Source organism: Egretta garzetta, unplaced genomic scaffold (genome assembly GCF_000687185.1).
Source record: "Egretta garzetta isolate BGI_Z169 unplaced genomic scaffold, ASM68718v1 scaffold404, whole genome shotgun sequence".
NCBI lineage: Eukaryota > Metazoa > Chordata > Aves > Pelecaniformes > Ardeidae > Egretta > Egretta garzetta.
In genome coordinates, this window is record NW_009259323.1 from 1,683,998 (window position 1) to 1,710,828 (window position 26,831).

General features: G+C 38.6%; 1 protein-coding gene across 2 annotated transcripts; it reads left to right on the top strand.

Moving 5' to 3' along the window:
- Window positions 1–3,549: 3,549 nt before the first annotated feature.
- On the top strand, window positions 3,550–25,973 carry OGT (O-linked N-acetylglucosamine (GlcNAc) transferase). 2 transcript variants are annotated; one of them, XM_009636595.2, is made up of 21 exons: window positions 3,550–3,761; window positions 4,828–5,071; window positions 6,596–6,664; window positions 9,654–9,770; window positions 11,251–11,330; window positions 12,667–12,862; window positions 13,100–13,240; window positions 13,456–13,556; window positions 13,750–13,903; window positions 14,005–14,106; window positions 14,368–14,547; window positions 15,764–15,922; window positions 17,588–17,677; window positions 19,548–19,673; window positions 20,434–20,604; window positions 20,738–20,854; window positions 20,934–21,101; window positions 23,143–23,295; window positions 23,993–24,245; window positions 24,430–24,553; window positions 25,121–25,973. In XM_009636595.2, the coding sequence occupies exons 1-21, from the start codon at window positions 3,595–3,597 to the stop codon at window positions 25,293–25,295; spliced, it is 3,087 nt and encodes a 1,028-aa protein (XP_009634890.1). In that variant the 5' UTR covers window positions 3,550–3,594; the 3' UTR covers window positions 25,296–25,973. The 2 variants fall into 2 exon arrangements, with proteins under 2 accessions (XP_009634890.1, XP_035748070.1); XM_035892177.1 differs by lacking the exons at window positions 3,550–3,761; window positions 4,828–5,071; window positions 6,596–6,664 and adding an exon at window positions 6,689–8,438.
- The last annotated feature ends 858 nt before the right edge of the window (window positions 25,974–26,831 follow it).

Consider the following 26,831-nt stretch of genomic DNA (forward strand, 5'->3'; position numbering starts at 1 on the left):
CGCCTTTGTGCTCGTCTCCCTTCGCCTCGGGGTGCCGATGGGCCCGGGCTTGTCCCTCGGCGGGCTCTGTCAGCGCTGCCTGGCCGCAGCCTGCGACCCTCTCGTGGAGGAGAACGGCGCGATTAGTACTTAGTGCGGTGCTCTATTATTGTTATATTTATCCGACAGTCAGCTGACTGCGTTTTTTTTGTAGGGGATGAAGGAGGGTAGAAACCCGACCCAAAATATACGTTGACTGGTTCAGAATCTCTCGCTACACTTGAGGAGCAGGTCTTCTGTGGCATAGCTGAGAAGTACAGCGCTTTTCGGGACAGTAAGATAGCGTGCCCTAGCTAAGAAAGGTCCTGTCCTATATTTAGTTTACAGATTCAGAACTTGAGGGGTGGGGGACAGAAGAGGAGATATCTCACTTTCCCTGTAGAGCAAGAAAAAGTATTCTCTTTACTGAAAAGATGAAAGGACAACACGGCTTTATCTCCTGGATTATTGGGAGTTTCTGTAACCAGAGGGAAGAAAGAGTATGAGAAGCTGAAACGATGCCTGGGAAAAGTTGGAGGGGAACAAAAAAAAGTAGGAAAAAAATAGGATAAAAAAATATAATCTGTGGAGAAGGGATAGCAGTGCAGCAATAGGGCTGTAAAGGGAAATGCTGGTGATACAAAAGTGTGGACGGAGAGGCTAAGTGCTGCAAGGGCTGTTGATCCTCAGTCAGAACTGATGTCTAGTCAGCGAGGCTGCAGCATCTTCTTGCAGCCTTGGTCTGTGGAGGTGAAAAGAACATGTGCACGTTTGGGGAGAGTCCTGTGCTCCTTGTCGCCACCACCTCCCAGCTTGGAGGTGGCAACTGCTGCTGTCTAGGCCTAGATTTTGTCTAAATGTAAGGTTGAGCATGAGCATATGCCAGGCGTTTAGAATGTTATTTCTGGGGGGGAAAAAAATGGCCTTGGGTACGTTTGTGATAGTTCTGTGCAGGTTTTTATTTTGCTTGTATTCTGTAGAAGTCTCAGGAAAGCTTGCTGTTACAGCATGTCCTGGGCTTTTCCAAGGTCATAGTCAAAGCATGTAACACAAGCTAGCCTAGGTATGGAAGTTCATGTGTGCAAGACTTGATAAGGATTCTTCTGGTTGTGACTCTTCACTGTAATTTTCTTTAGAAATTGATGAAGTGAGCAACCATTGATGGCAGTGTTCTTTGGGTCATAGAACTTTTCTTCCAGCCAACTTTCTATTAAAAGTTTAGCTCATTTTGAACTTCGGCGTATAGCTGTCCAATTCCTGCATTTCAATGAGCCTCTCAAGGATCGTGGCTAAAATACTTGTTTGGGGTAGATGACTAGCTGCTTTACGCTGAGTGATTGGTTTGCTTTATCTCTTCTGGGGGGGGTTTGTTTTGTGAAGAGACTTGACAACTGAAAGAAAATGTTAGTGTTTCACTTATTTAGTTGCTTTTGTTAGCAATTCTTATTCCCAGGTGTTAAATGTAGTATTTCTGATCTGCCTTCTCTCTTGCCCTGGGAGTTGCAACTTTAGTTTCACTTTCTGCTTAAGTAGGCAAAATACAGGATTTAGATGTTGGTAGGAAGCTTCTTTTCAAGTGGTCCTAAGAACTTTGTTGGACATGAGTCTAAACTTCTGGGATATTTTTTGCTTTAGCCTTGAAATTTAATAACACCATTAAAATTTATTTGAAGAAATTATTCAGTTAGGTCCATGGGACATGCCTTTCCCCTATCCAGCTTCCCCATGTTTGTGCCATCAGCAGAACTTGAAAATACACCGACTGCCAGAGGGGCTAAACCTGCGTGGCTGTTAATGACAGAAAGAGGGAGCAAGGAACAGTGTGTTGGTACTCCAGTGTAGTTATTACTGTCACCACCTTGGACTTTCATAAATGGTGCTGTCATTCTTGCGTTGTATCTGTTTATTGCCAGTAGGTTTAACCAGACACTTTTCCCTTAGTCAGGGTTTGGAAAACTATTAAGCTAGTCTCCTAGAAAACAGGAATCTAATCTGGATGAAGACACTTGGTTAGTAATTTGTCAAGTATCTGAAAGTGAGTAGCTTTGCTAGGTCCAATTTACTGTGAAACTGTTAGTTTTTAGCACCGACAGAGACTATACTATCTGGAAAAACAACTTTAGTTACATCATGTAGTGTTTGCAATCTTATATTCAAAACCTGCTAGTGATAAAAAAAGCAATTTTGAAAATAATTTAAATAATTTACATCAATCCCAATTTCATAAAATAAACACTAGATATTAACTCTATACTTGATCTGTTTGTGATTATTTTGCTATCTTTAAAGTTCTCACAAAAGAATTAGTCTCAGAGGATTTTTGTAGTCCCGAACTGCAAGAATATGTGCACTCAGATATTGAAGTGCTTCCTTGTATTAGGAAGGATTTATCTGTTTCATGTAAATTAAAGATTTTAAAACTATAGGACTAGGTGGGAAGTGTTTCATGAATGGAATTAAGCAACTGCAGAGTACTTGAAATGCTGGACTTCAGGAGGAAAAATAAGAGATAATTTGCACTAATCAAACCCTTTAATAGTAAGAGTCACTGGTATAAAGGCAGAATTTGAAGGCCAATGCTTCTTTCTAGAATGAACAGTTGTGGTTTTTTCCAAGCTGCACTTGTCTATATTTCAGTACAGAACTGTGCTTTGTAAGAAATGTTAATTACTTTTCACACTTAAGGTGTTTTGTCTAAAACAGGTGATGTTTTATTTCAGTATTTTGTTCTCAGGAATTGTATCTTAAATACTAAAACCATTTTGTCCCTCCTGTTCCAGCTAAGCCTCCAGAAGCAGTAACTCCTTTCCTGTACCCTGTCTGTTTAATGGTTCCTTCCATAGGCCAGTTGCATAATCATTGAAGTGTGTGTGTCTCATCAGATAATGTTCCAAGGCCAATTTTTTTCTATGAAGGAATTTTTACTCATTATAGAGGATGTAGGAGTATAGAGGATTCAAAGAACGTTATACATGGCTTTTTTTTTTTTTAAGGGCTTTCACTACTGATACAGCAAATCTTCCTTTTGTTCTAATCCTTTGAAGTCTTTGTCTGTTGTCCTTCATTTCCCTATTAGGTTTTCAGAATTTGTTTTTAATACTGCAAAGCATAAGGTTTACAGTCTTGGGGGAGAGTGAGGCGAGTCATTGTTCTGTTAGCAGCACTTCTACTTTTAAGAACCAAAGTAGAAGGCTCATCATGTCAGGAGTTTCTTTAAATATATTTCAGGTTAGTGGAAAATGATTGACTTTCAAATATTCACTGTCATTACAGTTTACATGTTTCCTATTATTAACCAATGAAGTCGTGGACTTAGTACAGATAATGTTAAAAATATCATAGTAATAGGTTGGGGCAGGAAGATCTGAGAGTGCAAACGGCCACGTGCTGTAGTGTTTTATGTAATTTCAAACATTTTCATCCTTCAGTTATGTACACTTTCATTTCACATTGTTTTGTTTTTGTGGTGTGTGTGGTTTTGGTTTTTTTTTTGTTGTTGTTGTTTTGTTCCCATTATCTAACTTTTTGTTTTCCCCCCTTAAATGTTTTGGTGATTCTCCAGAACCAACGAAACGTATGCTTTCCTTCCAAGGGTTAGCGGAGTTGGCTCATCGTGAGTATCAGGCAGGAGACTTTGAAGCAGCAGAGAGACACTGCATGCAGCTTTGGAGACAAGAGCCTGATAATACTGGTGTGCTTTTATTACTATCGTCCATTCACTTCCAGTGTCGCAGATTGGACAGGTAGGAGACCTGAGGTGTTCTGTCAAGCTTTCTTTGTAGTTTGCACCTCTGATAGTACTGAGCATAGCTGACAAAAGTCCTATTCTAACATGCATGTCTTTTTTTATCACCGAGTGCAAATACTGGCTAACTTCATGGCAGCAGTCAGGACTGATGAAAAATAATGTTCTTCCTTTTTGAATTTTGTTAGGGTAAGAGAAATACAAATTGGAATCGCTAGCTTTACAACAAACAACAGATCTTGCCATTATTCTCATGTTATTTTAATATTGTACACATTAATATCAGAGTGTCAGCCACACTACTGTGTACTGGAGATATTTACATGTGTCAACAAAGGCTTTTGGTTATTTGTTCCACCTGCAGTGTGGGGGTTTGTAATGTGTGTGGCTTTTTTGGTTTTTTAAATTGCAAGACTGATTGTTTGCTGTGCAATGGCGTGACTAGTTAAGGTTTTTTGTCATCTGAAAGCTGTCTCTATTCTTTCTGCTTGCCCGTTCCTGATCTTGCTTTCGGTGCCTCAAGCATTTTGGACTTTACTTATTCTAGCTGTAAATCTGTGTGTGCTGGTGAAGGAAGTAAAAACTTTTGACTAAGATTTATTTTAAATAGGCTTCTGAATGAAGTTTTAATAACAGTTCAGATATGGGAAAACAAAACGGGGGAGGATACAACAGAATTTTACGTGTGTGTCAGCTCTGTCCTGTTTCTTGAGAAGAGTATTGAGTGGAACATTGCTTAAAGTATACAGATGTTGGAAGAGGATTCACGGGATTTCTGTTGTGTTTTCTCCAAGTGGACTGAGTTCAGGTTTGGTGAGGTGACTTGAACCCTACTGACTGTAAACGAGAGTTGTCTTTCTTCAGTAGAATCTAAAATAGGAACAGGGGAGATGATAGTTTAAGCAAGGAGAAGCTAAACATACAAGACAGCTGTGTAAGTTCATATGTTGGCTGTATGTATGTTTGGCTCACTTTAAGTGTTCATTAAGTAAGTAGATAAACAGGCAAATGCTGAAAGTCAGGGGTGGAGGGTTTTTTTTGCTAACTTGTCTCATTTTCTCCAGGTCGGCTCACTTCAGCACTTTGGCTATTAAACAGAATCCACTGTTGGCCGAAGCCTACTCGAATCTAGGCAATGTCTACAAGGAACGTGGGCAACTACAAGAAGCAATTGAACATTATAGACATGCACTACGCCTCAAACCAGATTTCATTGATGGATATATTAATTTGGCTGCTGCGCTGGTAGCTGCAGGTGATATGGAAGGAGCAGTACAGGCATATGTGTCTGCTCTTCAGTACAACCCTGTGAGTAACACTTTATTTTATAGAAGAGCTCCAATACTTTGCTACTGTCCCAGGACACACAGGTTTCAGAGAACAAGCAAGTGATAATCTTTCCCTCTAACCTGTATGCCATAAGATTAATCACCTACTTAAAACTTTTCTTGAGGATCTTTGAAGGACTTGTGTCACGAAAAGTTTTATATTGCAATACAGTAAGGGCTGCTGCTTGTACTTATCTCTATTGTTGAGATAACAGAAAAGCAAGGAATTATTATTTTTTTTTTCTGAAGTCAGATGTTTCAGCGAATAACCTCAGATAGCTTTGTGTGCTTTAAGGCAGTATTATTACAGTGAGAGAATCACTGCTCAGACTTGAATGTGAGATCTTGAAAAATCATCAAGTATTACTTTATCACAAAGGCAGAAATTTCATGGTGATGAGAGTTGCCTTGGTTAGTTTTCCACTGTGGACTGGTTTACAGAACCATCATTTTTGTGTTTTATAGGCTGAAACTGAGTGTTTATAAGTGACTCCTGTAAAATAGATGTGGTGTTTTGGATTTTTGATTGTAACTGTTTTGAATTGACATTTTTTGTAAACAGTGTATCAGTCTTCTGTTTATTTTGCATTGTACTCAATTTGTATAGTACAGCTCAGCATGATGAAGGCATCTGCTATTTGGTCATGTGTTTTGTCAAAAAATATTTAAAACGCAGCATCGATCTGGTGTGCATATATCCTTTCTCCTTTGGAAAAGCAAATGCAAACCCAGTCCAACAAGAGCTCAGAATCTTGTTTCACTCTGTTCTTCTGCCTAGGTGAACTTGTCTAACTTAATATGCTAAGTGGTGTGATTTAGTGGAGTTTATGCACTGGCTAGAAATACTTCAAGATGGTGTTTTCTTACAGGAGTTGAGTTTTGTTTAGGTTAGAAACTTCTTTTGTTAGCATTGACAAAAACGTCCCCATTCTTTGTGGTCTTTGCTGCTAGCTAATGCAGTTGCAGCCTGTGCTGTGGTTACAAATGAAAGAACAAGAAGAGATGGCAAGTCTGTTGAAAAAGGATGGATTAGTGGGCAAATCGGAGAGGAAAAACTGCTTTGGAGATGCAGGAAGCAAAATCTGTCTATACGTAGTCTGTTTAAAAGCCATAATGGCAATTGTGTAACTTAAGAATACAAGTTTGCAGTCATGCTTTAAAAAAAAAAAAAAAAGGTGGAGGGCTTCAAATACTTGTGCATGGCAAAAGAACTTAAGCTGCTTGGGGGGGCATTTGGTTTTGATTTTCTTTTAGATTTCTGTATAAAGAGGAATTATATGAGATACTAGTTTCTTCTTTCTAATTCCCTATGGTTGTATTTTTACAGTACTAAAATCAGTAAGATCTGTTGGTTATAATGTTTGGTTAAGAAAAATAATTTACATTTGTGATTAAGAATTTAAAATAAGCTGTAGAGGACTGGGGCATTCCTATGCAAGTTCTCTGTGATGACCTTTGGGGTGTCTGAAGTCCTGAAGCTGAGAGTGTGACTTTGATTTTTCAGGACTTGTACTGTGTTCGTAGTGACCTGGGGAACCTGCTCAAAGCCCTGGGTCGCTTGGAAGAAGCCAAGGTAGGTGTTGGGTAGAATACATGTAAACGTCAGTGTTTTGAAAACTTGAACTTTGCACCAAGTCTTCAAATCTACGTTGATCTACAGACAGTCTGAGAAACTGCTGAAAACTGAAGGCACTGAAACACCCCAGAGTAGTTGCAGGGCAAGATATGGCATGTCCATGTTTAAAAGTTGGTTTAAGTCAAGAAGTGGAACATTACCAAGCCTTTCAGCTGAACTAGACTATCTGATACCATTCTGAAGTATTGGGCAGGGGCTCCGTCATGCTCTTATCTGGAAATAAGTAACAGTCCTTCAAATCTGAGGCTTGCCTGCTGGTGCCAAGCAGAGAGCCTGTGGTTAGCTCGAGATCCCTGTACGATGCAGGTGCTATTGAAAATGCTGCTCTTCTAAAGTCCTTTGTGGCTTGTAAGTGGAGAAGAAACTTATCCAAATGTTACCTTGTAATATTGGCTTTTAAAGATTTTTATTCTTTTAACTTTTCCCTTCCCTTGATAGTGGAAGAAAGGCTAGTAAATGATCAATAGCTGCAGTATGCAAACCCCCCGAATATCTTTTCTTCATGTCTTTCCTCTCCCCTCCCCCAAAATAAAGAAATCAGAAGGACAAAGCTGGTTTGTTTGGGAAATGAACTGATCGAAAGAAAACTTGCTGTAGTGGAAAGGTGGCTTCTAGCAGTCTTTTGTTTCCTAAACTGAGAATTCGAACACCAAGAAGAGTTTAAAATTCTTGGCATGTTAAAACTTGGATTTTGCAAAAAATGGTCTTGTTACAAGCCACCTTACGCGTCCGCGCAGCAGGGGTGAGGAGTGTGGAGAAATCGGAAACACTCTGGACTCCACATCTGTCACTCCAAGCCCCACGCGCATGCTAAAAAGTGGAGTGTATGAACAGCGTAGCTGTCTGTTTGGCTGCAGCACCATTTGGGGAGGGTTATGATCTTTATGGGGAAATGGGAGTGCAGGTTCAAAGTTCATTATTTTTTTTGATTTCTCTTAACAACTTGGATGTGTGTACCATGCTAGGGCAGCCCAATTGATTTGGCCAGATCCAAGTTGAAAATATTTTGTAGCAGCATTTACAGTTTGAACAGTCTTTGAGACACTTGGTTCTCAGCCCACCAAGCGGACAGCTAACATGAATTGCACTTCACTGCAGCTTTAGTGTGACTGGTATAGGCCAAGACACTGCGCCTGCCTTAGGTTGCTGACTTCTTTGTTTCAGAGCTCTGGAGACACCTAGTTTGAAAGTGTTATTCCGTTTTGTGAGAACTTAATAAACGAGGAAAAACATCTTGAGTAAATTGCAATGTGTTTCTTTGGTTATCAGTCCATTTGAAAGATCAAGCCAGCAGATTCCTTACAGTTTGAACTAAATTTAATTTCTTTGTAGATATTTCAGAGCCTTTCTTCCAAAAAAAAAAGTCCCTGCTGTATGCAATTGCCCTGATTAACCCTCTCCCTTCTGCATGTCTCCCTTCCGTCTGTCAGTTACAGACAGATTGTCCTCATTCCCATGTGTTAAGACATATCCAAAAAAATGCAATTGCTTTGTTGAACTCTTACTAATGATCTTGTTTTATTTTCTCTCTTGTTTTTGGTTTTTCACCACTGATATTGTATTTAGAAGGTTTCAGGTGGGTGAAACCTCCTATTCCATGCGTAAGGTGCCTCGCTGAAGGGAGCTCGAGGCCTGGATCTAGGGCAGACACACACCTCCTCCTCCTCTTCCAGCAAGGAACGCACCGAAAAGTCACATGATGAGAAATATGGTAACGGGTTTGTAACTGCCACAGCAAAACCATTTGCCTCCATGCCTGAATCTTCTGTCTTGTGGCTTCAGAAACAGCTTAAAATATTTAATTACAAGCAAGTAATGTAAGAATATTTTATACTAGTAGCCACAAATTCTTTCAAAGAAATAAAGTAAAAGTAAATTAAAATATTTTTTTAAAGAAGTAATTGGAGATAGTTAATAGTAAAAGCTTCTAACTCTTCTGGTTGTTCATTTTTTTTCCTTTTTTCTTCTTTGTTTGGATTGCAGCATTCTGCTCTTCTGATGATGCGCTGTGATCCTGCAGTAGCGCAAAGGCTGCGCAGCGGTAACGCGCATTGCGTGCGATTAAGCCCTCGTGAACGGTTGACTAGATGATTAATCTCTGATTGGGTGACTGCCCAAGCTCCAGGCTGCAGCCTTTTGGATAAATTGGGTTGTAACGCATTTAGAGTCTAGACATTAAATTTAATATGCGAGTTTCTGTATGGGCCTGTCTGGTAGATTAATGATTCTGGTTGGCCGTTCACTGGACCTAGGGGCAATCAATATAGCAAAGCAGTTCGCAGCGATAGCGTGGCGCCGTGCTGTTTAGGATGCGCAGCGATTTTTTTGCGCTTGCATTACAGGGACCTAAACCTTCATGCAATCCTGTCATTTGAGGTTTTGAAGCTGCAGATGATTGAATGTATTTGAAGAAACTAGGAATCAAGATATGCATTGGGTGTATCTTCTCACTTGACAAGGACAACTAAAACCAAAGAATGGCTTAATCTTTTTCAGTAGCTTTTCTTATTTTTTAAAGTAATTTCTGTCTCGTGTAGAATGTTTCACAATTTAATAATTTTATTTCACAGGGAAATTATTTTCAGAAAGTAATTTTTTGGGTTTTATGCACTTAAGGGAGGCAATACTTCCACTGAACTACTTGAATTATTTCTAAGATGATTCTGTGGTGACCTGGTGTCTAAAGGCATGTTAATTTGTTACCAGCGTAACTGAAAAATGGTGGGCTTGCACCTGGGTTTTGGTTTGCGCTGGCGCAGGATCAACAACAGTTTGCAGCGCATTAGTTTTGGCGCAAGCTAGCCTATACTGCAGGGTCACTTTTGGCTGGTTAGAGAAGGCATACTAACAATTTTTTTTTCTCATTTTTTTTTCTTTTTACAAATATTCCCCTTCCCTTGTATCTCTCTTCTTTAACTGTTCCAAGGCCTGTTACTTAAAAGCAATTGAGACTCAACCAAACTTTGCAGTGGCTTGGAGTAATCTTGGCTGTGTTTTCAATGCCCAAGGAGAAATTTGGCTTGCAATTCATCACTTTGAAAAGGTAACTAAGCCAGTCAGCTTCACTGCTAGATTTTAATGTATGTGCAGTGGTTGTCTTGTAGATGATAGAAATACTTTCATCAGCACAGAACTTCTTTTGATCCTGTTAGTTAACATCCTATGTTAACAGTTTTTTTTGCTTATTGATGTTTCAGACTGCCTGTGCGCCACTAGAGAGAGATGTTTAGAATTGCCCGCAGACTTGTCACACATGTCAAATAGAAGAAAATTCATTAAGTTGTTTTACAGTCTTTTTCCAAAAATAATTTTTGATGGGAATAATGGTTTGTGTGTTTTATGTGTGAGAGGGAGAAACAACTTTCTGCTCAAAACATTTTTTGTTGTGATTTTTTTGTTGGAGTTACTACTGTCATTTGAGTAACTGAGGAGAACAACTTAAAGTGACACAATAATTCCTCTTCTCCAGGATTATTTTTCACCACTGTTGTTTCAGACTTCTCTAGAATGGTGTCATTAACTAGTTGTCCGATACCTTAGTATCTTGATTCAGTTTGTACTCATCTCTTGAGTTTCTAAAGTGACTGAAACCAGATTTAAGAAGTGGTGGACATTTTCTTCCTGATATTTATGACTTAAGATCTGCAAAAAATAATTTTAACTGCTTGGGATTTTTTTTTTTTTTTGGATCTGTGTCTAGTTAGTGATAGATTATAAAGTATTTTAATTTGGAAAGAAGAGTTCCCATGGGAAAGACCGTAGGAGTGTGGCCTGTCAAATACTTGCATGTAGCTTAAGACTGCATCTTCTGTAAATATGTTGGTTCTTAAGTTTTTTGTATTTTATTAGTTTCAAAGGGAGTGAAATTGTGTTGTGTTTTTTCTATTTTTTTTTTTTGTGGGGTGGGGTTTTTGATTGGTTTTTTGAGTGGTGTTTTTTTTGTTCTGTTGGGGTGTGTGTTTGGGTTTATGGGTGGGGTTTTTTGTTTGGTTGGTTGGGGTTTCTTTGGTTGGTTGGTTTTTTTTTTTTCCTAAATGGCTACTGAATTTTCCTTACACATAAAATGTATTTGCTCTTTTCTTGCTCTTGTGAAACAGTCTCTCTTTTCCTGGGCTGCTAAAGTTTTAAAATGCTTTCTTATTTTGCAGTATATGAAGGATCTGGATCAGGTTTTTTAGGGTTTTCTTCCCCAGAAACAAAGGCAGCATAGCATGGGTAGGCAGGAGTGTTAAGTATGATCAGCCTAACATGAAATAAATATTTAACACTTTATTCTGCAGTAGTTGCAACTGACTAGGTAAGCAAATTAAGAAATTTTAAGGTAGTGTATGCTGTCATTTCTACAGATAAATAACTTCAATGCTCTGTGATTGATATAACTTAAGTTTTCCTTCCTTACTAGGTTATTGATAAAGTCTTAGATGCTTGCAGATTGCATTTGTCAAAAAAAACCAAAACCCCACAACATCCCCCCCCCCCCCAAAAAACCAGCCTCAAAACTGTTGCTTCAAAAATATTTTCAGGCTGTAACACTTGACCCAAATTTTTTGGATGCTTACATCAATCTGGGAAATGTCCTGAAGGAGGCAAGGATATTTGACAGGTAAGCGGATAAGTACTGTTGCTCTGGCAGTGGCCTGTCAGATGTATCAAGATAGAAATTAGGTTCCTGATATAAAATCTCTTTGCACAGTATAGCAAAGACTTTTGCTGTAAGCTAAGCAAGTAAGTGGCTTTGAAATGCATACAGAGCAGGTTAGTGGAATTTAAAAAAAAAAAAAAATTTGTCTGGAGTGTATTCCTTTATGTTACTTTCCTGTACTTAATAAAATGTTAAAAATGGGAGTTTCTGAAGTTAGTGATGAAAATAGATTTGAAATTAAGGCTGGGGACACGTGAAAATAAGATGTCCAAGAAAGGTATGAACCCTTTAGTTCTTTGTTTTCATTATATGAGTCAGGACATGATCTACAAGTTTGTCTCTTCTAACATTTTCCTTCTACATAAGACAAGCTGAAATTCAGCTGAGCATCTGATTTAATAGTCTCTATTTGTTATGTGTTGGCATCGTATTATTGCATGGGGTTGCAGTACCGTTGCTGTCTTTTTGAACTAACTTGTTTTGAGACTTCTAATCCGATACATGAATCTTTTGTTTCTGGAAGAAGATCCAGGCTGCGTTGTTTATATGCAACGTACCATATTGCATCTGTTAGTTGGATTATAATTTCCGGTAGCTGTGGTTTGTGGCTCTAAATCTAATAAAAGCTTGCAGGAAACAGGTTAATTATTCTAACTAGTTGCGTTGCACACAGTGTAAATCATTCAGTGATTTGTTTTAACTACAAACAGGGGTATGTTTCCTCATCATTTTAGATTTTACATCACCATTTTGAGAATCTATTTACTATATATGCTGTTGTGATTTTTCTGGAAATCGGATCTGGATACATCAGTCATTTATATAGTGCTATAGGAGCACTTAAAGATCTTACTTTTGAACAAAATGAAGTTTGGAGTATAAGTAAAGCAGGATATAGTATGTTGGGTTAGTGGAGAGAATAAAGACTTAATATGATACTTTTTATATTGTTGTTATATTGTTTATATTGTTAAGTCAGAAGACTTAATGTTGATCACTATACCACATCAGGTGGGATGAAAACATTCTTGTTTTACAATATATTTCTGCTAGTCATTACCAAATTGAGTGTAGCTTTAAAATAACATGAATAATAATAATTCATCCCTTGACTGGGCTTTTAATTCAGGCAGTACTCTTATGTTTTCAGTAGTGTCTTACAGGACAGATTTGTGTGTGTTAATAATACATATCCCTTGAAGTTTGTGGGGTTTTTTTATGTAAGTTGTTTTTATGAACAAGGTAAATATAATTGCTGCTCTGTGGATGATTGTTTGCCTTCTTTTTCTTGTTACAGAGCTGTAGCAGCTTATCTACGAGCCTTGAGTTTGAGTCCAAATCATGCAGTTGTGCATGGAAACCTTGCCTGTGTTTATTATGAGCAAGGACTGATAGACCTAGCAATAGACACCTACAGGAGGGCTATTGAACTACAGCCCCACTTCCCTGACGCCTACTGTAACTTGGCCAATGCCTTGAAGGAGAAAGGCAGTGTAAGGAGTACTTTTTTTCCTTTTTAAAATTTTTAAAAGTATAGTGAATGTTTTATTTTAGATGCCAGGTCTCATCAACTTTTTTAAGATGGGATGTTACCTTCATTTAGTTAGTCATAAGGAAGAATAATTAAGGAATTCTTGGCCTTGAACCTGTTAAAAGTGATTGTATAATGACTTCTCATAAACTGTACTGTTACAAGTATTACTGTATTAATAGTATCCCTTTTTTTGAAGGTTGTAGAAGCAGAAGAATGCTACAATACAGCTCTTCGACTTTGTCCCACTCATGCAGATTCTCTCAACAATCTAGCAAACATCAAGCGGGAACAGGGGAATATTGAGGAAGCTGTCCGTCTTTATCGGAAGGCTCTTGAGGTACAGTTGAATGTGGTGAGGGAGAGGTGGGGAATTAATGTGGGGAATGTGTAATACGACCTAGAGTTTTGTCCCTCTTTGGTCATAAGTGGAGGAATGTCTGCTCAGAGACGTGAGTGATATTAAAAAAGAAAAAGTAAGAAACACACAAGTATCTTTTTTATATGGTTCACTTGGGGCATTTCAGAAACAGTTTCTTCTACTTTTTCTTCCAGGTGTTTCCAGAGTTTGCTGCTGCACATTCAAATTTAGCAAGTGTTCTGCAACAGCAGGGAAAGTTACAGGAAGCCCTGATGCATTACAAAGAGGCTATTAGGTAAATGGATACTATCTGTAATATAGTCCCAGCCTTTTGTAACAGGAAAGTGCCATAGATTTGTACAGAAAGTGAGTTGCATTAGCATATTTTAATTCAGATAGTTGCTTTGCAGACCAAACGGTATGGGTATGGTTTCTCATTGGAGGAGGACTTTATATTATTCGTGATATATATTATTTTTATTTCTCAGAATAAGCCCCACATTTGCAGATGCTTATTCTAATATGGGAAATACTTTGAAGGAGATGCAGGATGTTCAAGGAGCTCTACAGTGCTACACCCGTGCCATTCAGATAAACCCAGCTTTTGCTGATGCCCACAGCAACCTGGCCTCTATTCATAAGGTAGCACGTGCAAATCATGCATGCTTAGAATGTGGTGGGGCACTGTGAGTAGTTACCCTGAGTATATTTTTATCTGTTGACTCATTTCTGTGTTTTTACAGGATTCAGGGAATATACCAGAAGCCATTGCTTCTTACCGCACTGCTCTGAAACTGAAACCTGATTTCCCAGATGCCTACTGCAACTTGGCCCACTGTTTGCAAGTGAGGAAGATGAGGCTTTGATTGTAATTCTTAAGATTCCTCTGCAGCAAATGCTAAGTCTGATCACTTCAACCAATCAGTAGTTTAAATGTAAAGAGTAGACTTAGGTCTTAAGTCATAAGATTATACAGTCATCAACAGTAAATACTGCAGTTTTCTCTTCCATTTTTGGAAGAAGCATTAGTCTCAACTTGTGAAATACCTGATACAGATCAAAGGAAGCTGTTCTCCTAATAGTATTTTAATTTTTCCTTTTTCTAGATTGTCTGTGACTGGACAGACTATGATGAAAGAATGAAGAAGCTGGTTAGCATTGTAGCTGATCAATTGGAGAAGAACAGACTGCCTTCTGTCCACCCACATCATAGTATGCTGTATCCCCTTTCTCACAGTTTTAGGAAGGCTATTGCTGAGAGACATGGAAATCTGTGTTTGGACAAGGTAAGAAATTTATGCAGGCCAGTTATGAGTGTGGTACTTTGATTTTGCCTGTTCTTACTGAAAATCTAATACTGAGTACTAGCCTTTATAAGGTTTTTGGGTCACTAACCTGTAAAGAGATAGGACATAGCGTTACTGATGTAGTTTTGCGAAGTACACATGAAGGGCATTTTGGAAAAGCAGATTGAGTAAATTATTCTTTCCTGACAGTAAAACAGATCCAGGCAGCTAGTTTTCAAAATCTGGTCCTTTCCAGCATCTGTAGTGCTTGGAACCTGAGCTTGCCTATAGTGAATCCTTGCTGGAACGTGTGAGCTTTGTGCTTGGCTCTGGAATTTCCAAACGCGCTTGCTTTAGTGATGATGGCAGCAATGTTACAGGGGTCATGCATCACAGTAGGAACTACTTGAGTATTTGTTGTGATTCTGTTTTGGAGTCCTTTGTGTACAGTGGAATAGATTCTTCCAAAAACATCTTTATTGCTGTAATTGCTTGCCATTTCCACAAGACAGCACAGGACCTCAAACTGCTAGGAGTGCAGTTGATGGCAAATTCTTTAACTAAAATTTGATGGAACTTCTTTTTCTCTTCAACCAGAGAGTTATAGCTGTTAGCGCTTGTGAATGTTGAGTTGGGCTACTTGAGCAGGTTGGCAATTGTAATTGAAAATACACTGTCAGCTAGTGGAAGGGTCTGGTTAGCTAATGTAATGATCTTAGACTTCAGAAGGTAACACTTAGCTTTCAAACTGACCTGGTAATGCCATCAGTGATAGTGGCTCATGCCTGGGGAAGATGGTGAGTATAAGAACAGAAAGCATGCTGTGCTTCACAGGAATACTGTTCTGGTCACAAGTGGCTTGTAGTTTGAGAACTTCCTGGTCGTAGTGATGTGGTATCAGTACATTTAGTAATCAGGGGTGGAATACTTAAAAAATAAACTGGTAGAAAAGCAAAAATGTCAACTTGCAGTAGTGATGTCTGTCTTTATTTGGCTAAATGTAAGTACATGACATAACACAGTTTGTGGACATTACACTTGGCTCCAATGGAATATACGTAACACAGGTTTGAAACAACAGATGCCCACAGACCACTTATTTGAATGTGGGATAAGACTAATTCTGCAAACTCACAGGGTTTTTTTGTCCATCTGTTTAGCATTTGGTTTTGGTTCCTGAGTTTGTTATAAACAGTTGTGTATGTTTTCTTGATAGATTAATGTTCTTCACAAGCCACCATATGAGCATCCCAAGGATTTGAAGGCCAGTGAAGGTCGACTTCGTATTGGCTATGTGAGCTCTGATTTTGGAAACCATCCAACCTCGCACCTAATGCAGTCAATCCCAGGCATGCATAACCCAGACAAATTTGAGGTAAAAATATAAATGGCATGTACAAAGCTTTAAATATAGCTGTAAGTTGCACTTTATTTTTCTTGGTGCAGGCAGGTAAACCAGGGAAGGGCAAATTTTTGTTTCTAGGGTGTGGGTTGTCAGGTGGTTTTTTTTTTTTTTTTTTTGGTTAACGGGCTCTTTTTTTTTATGGGTTGAAGAGTTCTCCAGCCTGAGTCATCCTCCTTTACCAATATGAAGTGTTATTTAGAAGGTAGGTGAATTAGAAACCTGTCCTTAGAATTGCTGTAGGTAGGATTTGTGGCCTGCTGTTCTTTTGAGTAGATGTGTTACAACATCAAGCTACTGCCTTCTTACTGGTGGTTTACAAATAGGCACCTGCTTTTTTTCACTTTCTGCTGATGTGGGTTTTTGGATTTTTATCTGGGACACCTGAATCACAAACATGGATTTGCAGATTGATCTGGCTACTGCTTTTTCAAAAGGAGATGACACGCTACACCTACTCCAGAAGGAGTGTATATAGAGTTTAGCAATGCTAAAGATGGTCACATCTGTATTTATTTGGGTGTCATGTTAAGGCATTGAGGCTATAAATTAAATCAATTGCAAGTTACATTGTTTTCCCCATGACTGTTCAAATTGCCTTGGTTTTGAGCTCCTGTTTTCCAAGACATGAGAACTGACTTATCTTTGTAAAGGGTTGTAAGTATTTCCTTCTTGTAAAAGTGCTTTTTTATTAATCTCTTTTCTTTTGTTTGTTTTTTGGTTTTCGCCTTTTTTTCCCCTACCTTCTTGCTTTTTCCTGGTCATGAAGTCTTCGCAGTCTGAAATTGTTGTGGCAAAGCTGCATGCTTGAATTGTTATCACAAGTGTGACTATGAAGCAGTTTTTTATGAAACTATTAAGTTGGTGGTTTGAGTATCTGGGGTGTGAGAATATACCATTTAACCTTGAATCAGCTCAAGACAAAGGACAGTCTTTCTTGTCCTGGATTTATAAAGCTCTATGGAGCTTAATTTAAATACTAAATAGAAATTACCTATTATTTTACTAAAGCCATGCTTTTGTCCTGCAAGATAATAAATTCTCTGCATATTGGTTCTATTTGTTCTATATCTATATGTGCTAGGTTAGCTAAAGATGCCTGTTTACATAACCTGTCAACTTTAAGTTTCTCACATACATTTGCAGTTTCTTAATTGGAGACAACTAGTTTAAAGAATCTGTTAAAAAGCTTCACTTGGCTTGTGTGTTCAACCTGAGTAATAATTACGATTCTCGCTAATTACAAATTCAAAGCTGTCTTGTAAAAGGCATTCTTAGAGAATTTAATGCTTATGCAAATCCCTTTGTTAAAACTACTTTCCTTTGTGCTGTTTGTATGTATGTCTATGCAAGATGCAGTGCCATGCTCTAGCACTAGAGCTAGGTAAAACTGGGGCCTGATGCAGATGTGTCAAATGGACAATGCATCCTCATGTCCATCCATGTTCTCCCCTGCCCTTTTTTTTCCCTTCTTTCTCAACTGGTAAATGCCACACAAATAAATCTAATATAATTTGTATGAGACTAGGTGCAATTTTGCTAATGTGATTTAAAATTGTAATACCATATGTTTTATAGCAAAGTTATTTTGTTGGCAAGTTGTTGCAGATACTCAATTTTTGGTGCCTCATATTCTAGGTATTTTGTTATGCCCTGAGTCCTGATGATGGTACAAACTTCCGTGTAAAAGTGATGGCTGAAGCAAATCACTTCGTTGATTTATCTCAGGTGAGCTTTTTTGGTGCGTTGACCTTTTGACCGATTTTTTGCAAACCTAAATGAAGAAAAAGATCGGTTCGAGATTTTTAGTTGCAATCATTTCTTGAATTAGGCCGATGTTAGTCTTGAGAATTTTGGAGTTTGTAGATGTATTGGTGTTATGCCTGACCTGGGATGCAGCGGTTATTGTGGCCTCTATGTGGTTATTAAAAAGTAGTATTAGCAATACTGAATAACTGTTCTATTAGGTCTTAAGATAATAGTTGTATCTAAATGTTGTGGATAAGTCAGGATGCCAGAATTGCGAATATATTTAAGCTTGCTTTACTCCAGTGAAGCGGGACAGAGGCTTAATGATTAATGGGGAGATTTTCTTCCTCTGTCAAAAGGCTGTTTTGGTAATGTATGCAGGTGGGTTTGTTTTTTTCTTTTTTAAGTACCATGTGGTATACAGAGCAGTCAAGGAGTTGTTAGCTATCTCAAGATAACTGGTAAAACCCTAAAGCAACATGGGAGAATCAGTGTACGTTAATAATGGAACTGGATTAGCACCTGGACAGGCCCAGGTTAGGTGACAGGTAAAATTGCATGTAGTTTTTAAATGTACCATGTTGTTCAGAACCTGCTCTCGTAAATAAAAATGCTAGATTGATGTCAGCAGAATTGTTCTTTGAGATGGATTTTGCAAAATTGATCTTTTAATATGTTCTTTTAGAATAATGAGCTTCAGTTTTAGGCTTGTGGAAGGCTGGCTGTCCCTGTCCCCTCTGTGCCCTGCCCCTCTTTTGCAGCTGTGGATGTTGAAAGCCCTGGATAAAACAGGACAGCAATTTCATATCTGTTGTTGCACTTAACAGCTCTCTAGGAAAAATTCTTCCTTTTTCCAGAGTGATATAATGAGTTTTCTTATTTAAAATTATTGAGGCATCAAACTCGTATTTTTAGGCTACAGTGCAACTCCTAGAGATTTGTACAGGAAGGTCAAATGGGCAGAAACAGATTGCTGTGATCTGTTGCATCAGCAGTGTAACTTACTGAGAGTTAAACTAAGATAGGAACCCAGATCGTTGTCCACTTGGATATATAACTGCCTGTGTGCATGCATTTACCCTGCTATAACACATGAAGTAGCTTTCCTTTTTTACAAAAATGACGTACTTCTATGGTGCATATTAATTGTAGAATGAGTCAGTGTTAGCAGTAGCTGCAGTAGTTAATTGGCTTACTCTTGATTTTCAGTTTGAAGTGATTTCTTTGTATTACCTTAGTAGGAATCTACCACTTGCCCTACATGAACTTTGATGGTTAATTAGCCTTATGGGAGTGATGGTGGTGGGGCTGTTCTGGTTTGTATAGCCTCACTTTCTAGCCTTTGGGTTTTGTTTTACTGCTGCTGAACTAGACATATCTATCTGTTTTCTTGAAAGTCATTTGTAATACCTTGTGTGTGAAGTTCTGCTCTTTTGGTTTTGATTCAGCATTGCTTGAAGTTTATTCTGTCGTCCATTTGTGGTATTTTTCTGCATGACTTGCTGAGCTTGGCAACACTAGGTTTGTGTTCCTCTGCACATTCAAATCTGATTTGAATGTGCAGAGGCAGTCTTCAAGTACCATAGTTACAAATTCTGTCAGCAACTGCTTCAACAGTGTCTAGCAAACTTCCATTTTTCTTGGCTTCAGTGTTTGGGTTTTTTTTTTTTTTTTTGATTGAGTTGAGGACTTTTACCTCTGTAGAACGTGGAGTAACGAGATTTGTCTCACATAAATTAAATTATGCAGTTGACATCTATCCATTGGTACACTGATGACTAAACACATTTATTACTGAAAGACTGAAAACAAAAAGTATCTTTTATTTATGTATTTATTTATTCTTCAGATACCATGTAATGGAAAAGCAGCAGACCGCATCCATCAGGATGGAATACATATTCTAATTAATATGAATGGTTACACCAAAGGAGCCCGAAATGAGTTATTTGCCCTGAGACCAGCACCTATTCAGGTAACTAAGTTAGATGGTTCCGTATCTCAAAAAAAACCCACTTGTGAGTTTCTCTTTTCCTTCTGGTAGAGTGGAAAAAATATGGAAGGTTTCTATTGATCAGTAAGTGCAAGAGAGTTTTTAGGGCTTAGCATATATGAGGCAAATAGGATTGTTCTGTTGAAGCAGAGTAATTTGGGGTTTTCATGTGCTTTATGGGCAGGACTATGTCCTGCAAGAGAACTCCTTAATTCTGAGGTTCCTGTACACCACTGGCTTTCTTGTATTGGTGAGAACAAAGAAAGGGTGTTTGAAGCAGTTGTGGAAATGAGTTGTTGGTTTCAATCTCTTTAGGCTTAGTGAAATTCTAGTTAGAATAAATCAGAATCAATGTCAGATTTTTTTTTTTTTTCAACTAAGGATTTTCTAAAATGCCTATGGGAAGAGAATAGGAGAAGCCTGAATTGGAGCCACTCTAGGTGACAGAAGTTGCCTCAGCTAAGAGAAGCTGTAATCACTGATGGTTAATATTCTGGCTATAGCTGCACATAGTTGGATACTTTGGCTTTTTGCTTGAGGGATCAATTTTAGAACATTCTTGAACTGTTCTGTGTCTCAGTAGTGAAAGTTTGGGGTTAGTAGTTCCTCCTTGGTTGGTGTAAAGCACAAGAAGGAACTTGAATCTGTAGGTGGAAAATTTAACTTAAAATGCACCGATTTTTAACTTCCTTTATTTTTTGCCATGCACCTAGGACTGGAGCCTTGCTTTCTTGTTTTTTAGGCAATGTGGCTAGGGTATCCTGGAACCAGTGGGGCATTGTTCATGGATTATATCATCACAGATAAAGAAACTTCCCCCGTTGAGGTGGCTGAGCAATATTCAGAGAAATTAGCTTACATGCCAAACACTTTCTTTATTGGAGACCACGCCAACATGTTCCCCCATCTGAAGGTATGTAGGAAGATAGGGCAAGAAAAGTAGGTGTTTTCCATAGCTGTCTTCATAGATGTCTTTATAAAATGGTATTTAGTGTAGTACTTGGTAAGGGATCTTGTAACTTTTTAAAAACCTTTTCTTTTAACAGAAAAAAGCAGTCATTGATTTCAAGTCCAATGGTCATATTTATGATAACAGAATTGTCTTGAACGGCATTGACTTGAAGGCTTTCCTTGACAGCCTCCCTGATGTCAAGATTGTTAAGGTGAGAGCTACTCCTTTGTGTGTTCAGTCTTGGGGACTGAAGCTAGTACTTTCTCTGATGCTTATGTGATTTATCTTAGATGAAGTGTCCTGACAGTTGTGACAATGCAGATGGCAATGCTGCCCTCAGTATGCCAGTCATTCCTATGAACACAATTGCAGAAGCTGTGATTGAGATGATTAATCGTGGGCAAATTCAGATAACTATCAATGGATTCAACATCAGTAATGGATTAGCAACTACTCAGGTGAGGCAGTTCAAGATGCTGTGCTCTTGGGTTTTATATTATATGTGTGTTTTTAACATAACAAGGAAGAAGAACCTCCAAGCAAATGTCTGTCTTCTGTCATGTTGATTTGTTTAGTTCTTGTACTGAAGGAAACTCACAAATGTATTATAAGCCACAGGTGTACTGTAGGATGATCTTTTTCCCCCCCCAGTGATAGAAGGGTATCTAAAGTCCAAAGAAATTTAATCTTGTTGCATAGAGAATACACTTTGTTCAGAATTTGAAGGCAAGATTCGCTCATTGTCTGCAGCCTACAAGGCATTTGTGAGCTGTTGCCCAGTTTCAGTTGCTTTTTTCCTTTAGGAAAAAATTGCTTGGTAATACAGGCGAAGTTATTTCATTGTATCTCAACGATATTTATTCATCTCCTTACGCCTTTCTGAACTATGCACTATGCACTATATCACCAGCTCTCAGTGCTTAACAGTTCATGGGATTTTAGTGATCGTGGCAGTTACTGGTTTTGTTTAACGCTTCCTGATTTGCAGAACAGATCTTCCCTTTTAAAAATACCGTATTTTGACATTGGCGTAACTGTCTTGCTAATTTTATTCAGTCCTTCAGGAGACGTATCTGAAGTCATTTTGAGGCTTCTTATTATTGCTGCTCTCTCCATCATCTTATGCCTTGGTTTCTTTTTATGAGTTCTTTTGTTCACAGCTGAGATTTTTCTTTAAGTTGGTAATAGGTTATGTCTTAGTTTGGTCATTGAGCTGCTCCTGCAATTGTTGCTCCCTGAGGATAGTAGAGAATTCTTGCCTTACCACTCCACCACCAAGATGAAACAATCTGAGCTCCGTCAGTGCACTTCTAAAATAGGATTGCTATTTTTTGATCACACTAATAAAAACCTTCTTTGTGCTTGTTCTAATTTGATATCTGCTACTTCTGGGCACAGGTTGATGAGAACTGTGCATTGTGGTTTTGAGGTCTCCTCAGTGAATTGGATAAGTAGCTGTTGAACCAACTTTTGTTGAACTAAACTGTCTTGTGCATCTTCTAACAGAGTCAGTGACAGTGCAACGTTGTCATTCATGTCAAGTTTGTCAACAGTATGCTTATTTTGGCTGGCTGCACTGCCACTGAGCTAAACTTTTAATATTGGTGTCTGTAAAAAAAAAAAAAAAAAAAAAAAAAAAAAAAAGAAAGACCCAAACATATATATATATAAATACTCTTAAGTACTGTTTTTGCCCTGTCTGTACCGATGTTTTTATCTCTTTGATCCCACCATTGCCTGTCATTATTACAAAAAAAAAACATACATCTATTTTACTAATCATCATCGTATTCTGATTATCCCAACTTCATCCTCTGCTGTTTTTATTAGTATATTCCTGTTCTTTGTGAAGGCTGTAAGATCCGTTCTTTTTTTAAGTCCATTAATAACTTCCACTCTAATTTTCAGCATTTCGCATTCTTTTCTTGTCATCTCGTTCCTTACAGTCTAGCAGTTACTTATTAGTCTGCATATTCAGTCTTGACTATCTGTTCTGTGCCTATTGTCTTTTATCTTAAAAAAACCCACAACAACCCCAAAACAAACAAAAACCCCCAAACCTCAAAGAAACAACCAAACAGAAAATCCCCTTTGCTTTCTAAAGACATTTTTATTTTTCCTGGAATTCTTAATTTCATTTTTGGTCTCAAGGAAATGAAGTGACCTTAAGGAGGGGAGGAGTCCATGTGTAATGCCTCCTTGTATGATTTTTTTTTAAAAATTATTCTGGTTACTTGGAATTTCAGGGAGATACACAAAAGCATGAAAATACCTAATGTTTTGTGCCTTGGTGGTTGCAACATTGTGGCATCCACAAGGGTGTCACATACCAGTTGAATTCTTTTTATGGGCAAGTAGCCAATTGTGTTTTAGTATAATAAAACCAAATACATGCTTACAGTAACTTACTCTGCAATGTGTTAGCATCGTGTCTCAGGACGTTCCACAGTCTTGTTTCCTGCAATTTCAGTGTTCCAATAGCTATTTTTTTTTCTTTAGATTAACAACAAAGCAGCAACTGGTGAAGAAGTTCCCCGAACTATAATTGTTACTACACGTTCTCAGTATGGCTTACCAGAGGATGCTGTTGTATACTGTAACTTTAATCAGCTGTATAAGATTGATCCTTCCACTTTACAGATGTGGGCTAATGTGAGTATCTCTATCTAATATGAAACCTAAGGTCAGGTTTCTGGAATGCAGCTGTTCTGTTCAAGTTAGTAGAAACCTCATGCAAGTTAAAACTGTAACTGTTCTGTGGAAAACATTGACCGTGAGCTATTTGAATCCTTACAATGCTCATGTTGCAGGACTTAATAGAATATAGAATTTTTTTAGATTGATTTCAAGTCACTTCTGCGCTTCTAGCCAGTGAAAAACTAGGTCTTGGCCAGCTTAAGTATGCTGCTACTCTATTGTGAAATAAGCGTGGTCTTCCCTAGTCTGCACAATTAAGTCGTAACAGGCCTTGGCAGTTGGTAGCTCTGAGCACTGAGCATCTCTGTCAGGGTCCAGTTTATAGTGTATTGCTGAGAGTTATTTGAGGGGTAATTTTTTTTATATTCCTATAAATAAATTTCCAGACCATATATTTCAAGATTTATTCTCTAAGTGCTGCTCTATGAACTGTTGCTCAGAGTTGCTGTCTCTTTCAATGGGATTATAAATGCAAACTTAGTTATGCCACTTGAGATAGTGATAAATTTTTTTTCTGCTCTATACCTCAGAAGATTAAAATATTGAATGACTATGCCTTTTGCTTCACTTTGGTATGTGGTAATTTCTTGTTTGGAAAAGGAGATTTTTCTGACTGAACTTTCTGTATTTGCTGCTTTATTTCTTGATACAGATCCTAAAAAGAGTTCCGAACAGTGTGCTGTGGCTGTTACGTTTCCCAGCTGTAGGAGAACCCAATATTCAGCAATATGCACAAAACCTGGGTCTTTCCCAAAACCGAATCATCTTTTCTCCTGTTGCCCCCAAAGAAGAACATGTGAGGAGAGGGCAATTGGCTGATGTTTGTCTAGACACTCCACTTTGCAATGGGCACACAACTGGGATGGATGTGCTCTGGGCTGGGACTCCAATGGTCACTATGCCAGGTAACACAGCAGGGAACCTATGTAGAACAGATGGGTTTGAATATTACTAATTTTTTAATAACAAACAGAAAGCCCAACAAACCATTTTGTCTGTTGTAGAGGCAGAAGGAAAAGTAACTCTTAGTCTGCAACATTACTTGATAAGCTCACTCCTGTTACCAATTTTTTTTTTTTTTTTTAACAGGCGAGACTCTTGCATCACGAGTTGCTGCCTCCCAGCTTACTTGCCTGGGTTGTCTTGAGCTCATTGCAAAAAGTAGACAGGAATATGAAGATATTGCTGTGAAACTGGGAACTGATCTGGAATAGTAAGCAAACTTGTACTGTGTAAAGTGTTGTATTTGGGCACAGTGCTGAGACTTATCAGTAGTTTTAATCTTTAGTATTTAAAATAGCTAGGCAATTCTTGTCTAGAGGTTTCTTGTCTTGCAGTTAACTCAGCTTCTGCTTTTACAGTAAACTTAACAGCGCTCCCAATTGAGTAACAATGCTACCTGTTCTGAAGAAACTGCTCATGTGCAGGCTCTTACCTGGTAAAAAGTACTATATAGTTCACCTTTTGTTCTTTTTAAATTGAAGATTAAGCAGTTTGTCGCTTACTGCAAGTTAAAATTGCGCTGTAAAAAGTTACCGCAGTACAGATAATGCAACAAGTTAATGGGTTAATGTTGCAGCTCTTCTGAGTTGAAGTGTGGTCATGCTGGTTTGTATTGGGGATGAAACAGCAATATGAATTTGGTGGAAGTGGGGGAGCAGGTATTTTTGAAACAGTTGTACTGGCAGTTCTGGGTTAGCTGGAAATAGATTTCAAAAGTAAGCATGTTGTACTATGAATTGTTTGGAACCTCTCATGACTGCGTTAACTCTTTTTGTAGCCTGAAAAAAATACGTGGCAAAGTCTGGAAGCAGAGAATATCCAGTCCTTTGTTCAACACAAAACAGTACACAACGGACCTGGAGCGGCTTTATCTTCAGATGTGGGATCACTATGCTGCTGGCAACAAACCGGACCACATGATTAAACCAGTAGAGGCCAGTGAGTCTGCATGAAGAGAGACTGTCTGTCTGCCCACCCAGAACTCTCCAGGAACTGAGCCTCTCAAACACTTCTGCAGAGATGATGAGCTAAAAACTGTGCATTTCTACTTAATCTGCCTGGTACTCTGTGGCTGAAGTAATATATGATGGTGATTAAAGCACAGCCAGACTTATTTCTTGCATGATAGGGAAAGACTCAATAGAGCCTGGGATCCTTTTATTCCATGAGGAATTTGAATGGGATTGAGCCGTGTACATGTGAGCCTGTGTGTATGAGTGATGTAGTGGTTGCTGGGGGAAGTTTGAACTGCCCAACCAATTATGATTTCATGGATTGATTTAATCTTCCTATGAATCCTTTTATGTGGATTGGGAATTGGAACGTTTTAACATTTGATTTTGGGTACTCCTGTTGGTATACGTGTGGTTCTCCCATGACAAGATTTCCAGCTAGCGAGGGTTGCTCCCTGCATTGATTTCTGAACTGTGTGGACTGAAAGGGCATAATTGCTGGTGTAGTCTTTTTTTATAGGTTTTATAAACCACTTTGAGCCTATATCAGCCTTTTAATGTTTGATCTCTGTTTTGGAGCTCTCTGTAATGTGTTGGTTTAGATAAGGACTTTGGTTTTTTTGTTTTGTTTTTAAGCTTCTCCAATAACTCAGCTAATTGGCTTCATGATGGCAGCTCCTATTTTGTTGAAAAACCAAATTTGATTTGAAATTAATCCTCCCCACAAGTGTTTGAGGTAAACACAAACTGGTGCCAAATACAGATCTTTCAAGAATGATTGTTAATTATGTATAGAGGCGCAGTCCTAGGTACTGTAGCAAAGACTTTAAACAAAAAATAAAGCTTTGGTTTGCCAGTTTGACTGATTGGACCAGTGTTTCGTGTTTTCTGCTGCCCTTGTGCTGCTTTCAGAAAATTATTCCGAACTGCTGGCCTTTAAACTTCCTTTCTGTAATTTTCTTTTAAATACTGCTATTTATTTCAGCAGAAATGATCCCAGGTAAGTGTAGATCTTGTTTGTAGATGTTTCTGTTTCTAGGATAGACTAAACCCACACAAATATGAAAGCTGTGGTGTGCGTGCATGCTTAATTTGGAAGTGTTTTGGGGCCTTACAGCACCTTGTTTCTTCTGGCCTTCATGGTGCTGTCATCACAGGTCAAACTCTGTAGTACCCTGAAGGCCATGGCCTATGTGTAAATTAATACTTTTGTTTCAAATAAGCAACAATAGCATTCCCCAACTCCTAACTCTCTGTGGGCGGGTCAAGGACTGCCCTTTGAAATGAGCGTCGACCATGTTTGCCTCCTGCTTGGACTTGGTTTGAGACTTGTAGTTTCTGCTCTGTGCTGCCGCTTGGTGCACCCAGGTCACCCTGTCCCTGGGGGCGCCGGGCATACCCTGCCGGAGGAGCACCCCCTTTCTTGCGGGGTGCCGTGGCTGCCGCCCGCCCTGGGGAGGAAGCGCGGCTGTAGAGACTCTCGCGCCCTCTCGTGTTAGCGACACCCGCCTCGTGTCCCGAGGAGCGTTGGCAACC

Excerpts from the sequence above, each read along its gene's own strand:
- OGT (XM_009636595.2), top strand. The coding sequence starts at position 3,595 with ATGCTTTCCTTCCAAGGGTTAGCGGAGTTGGCTCATCGTGAGTATCAG. Across the intron at positions 13,904-14,004 it reads ACCTGGCCTCTATTCATAAG|GATTCAGGGAATATACCAGA; the intron begins GTAGCACGTGCA and ends GTGTTTTTACAG. Across the intron at positions 20,855-20,933 it reads CTGATGTCAAGATTGTTAAG|ATGAAGTGTCCTGACAGTTG; the intron begins GTGAGAGCTACT and ends GATTTATCTTAG.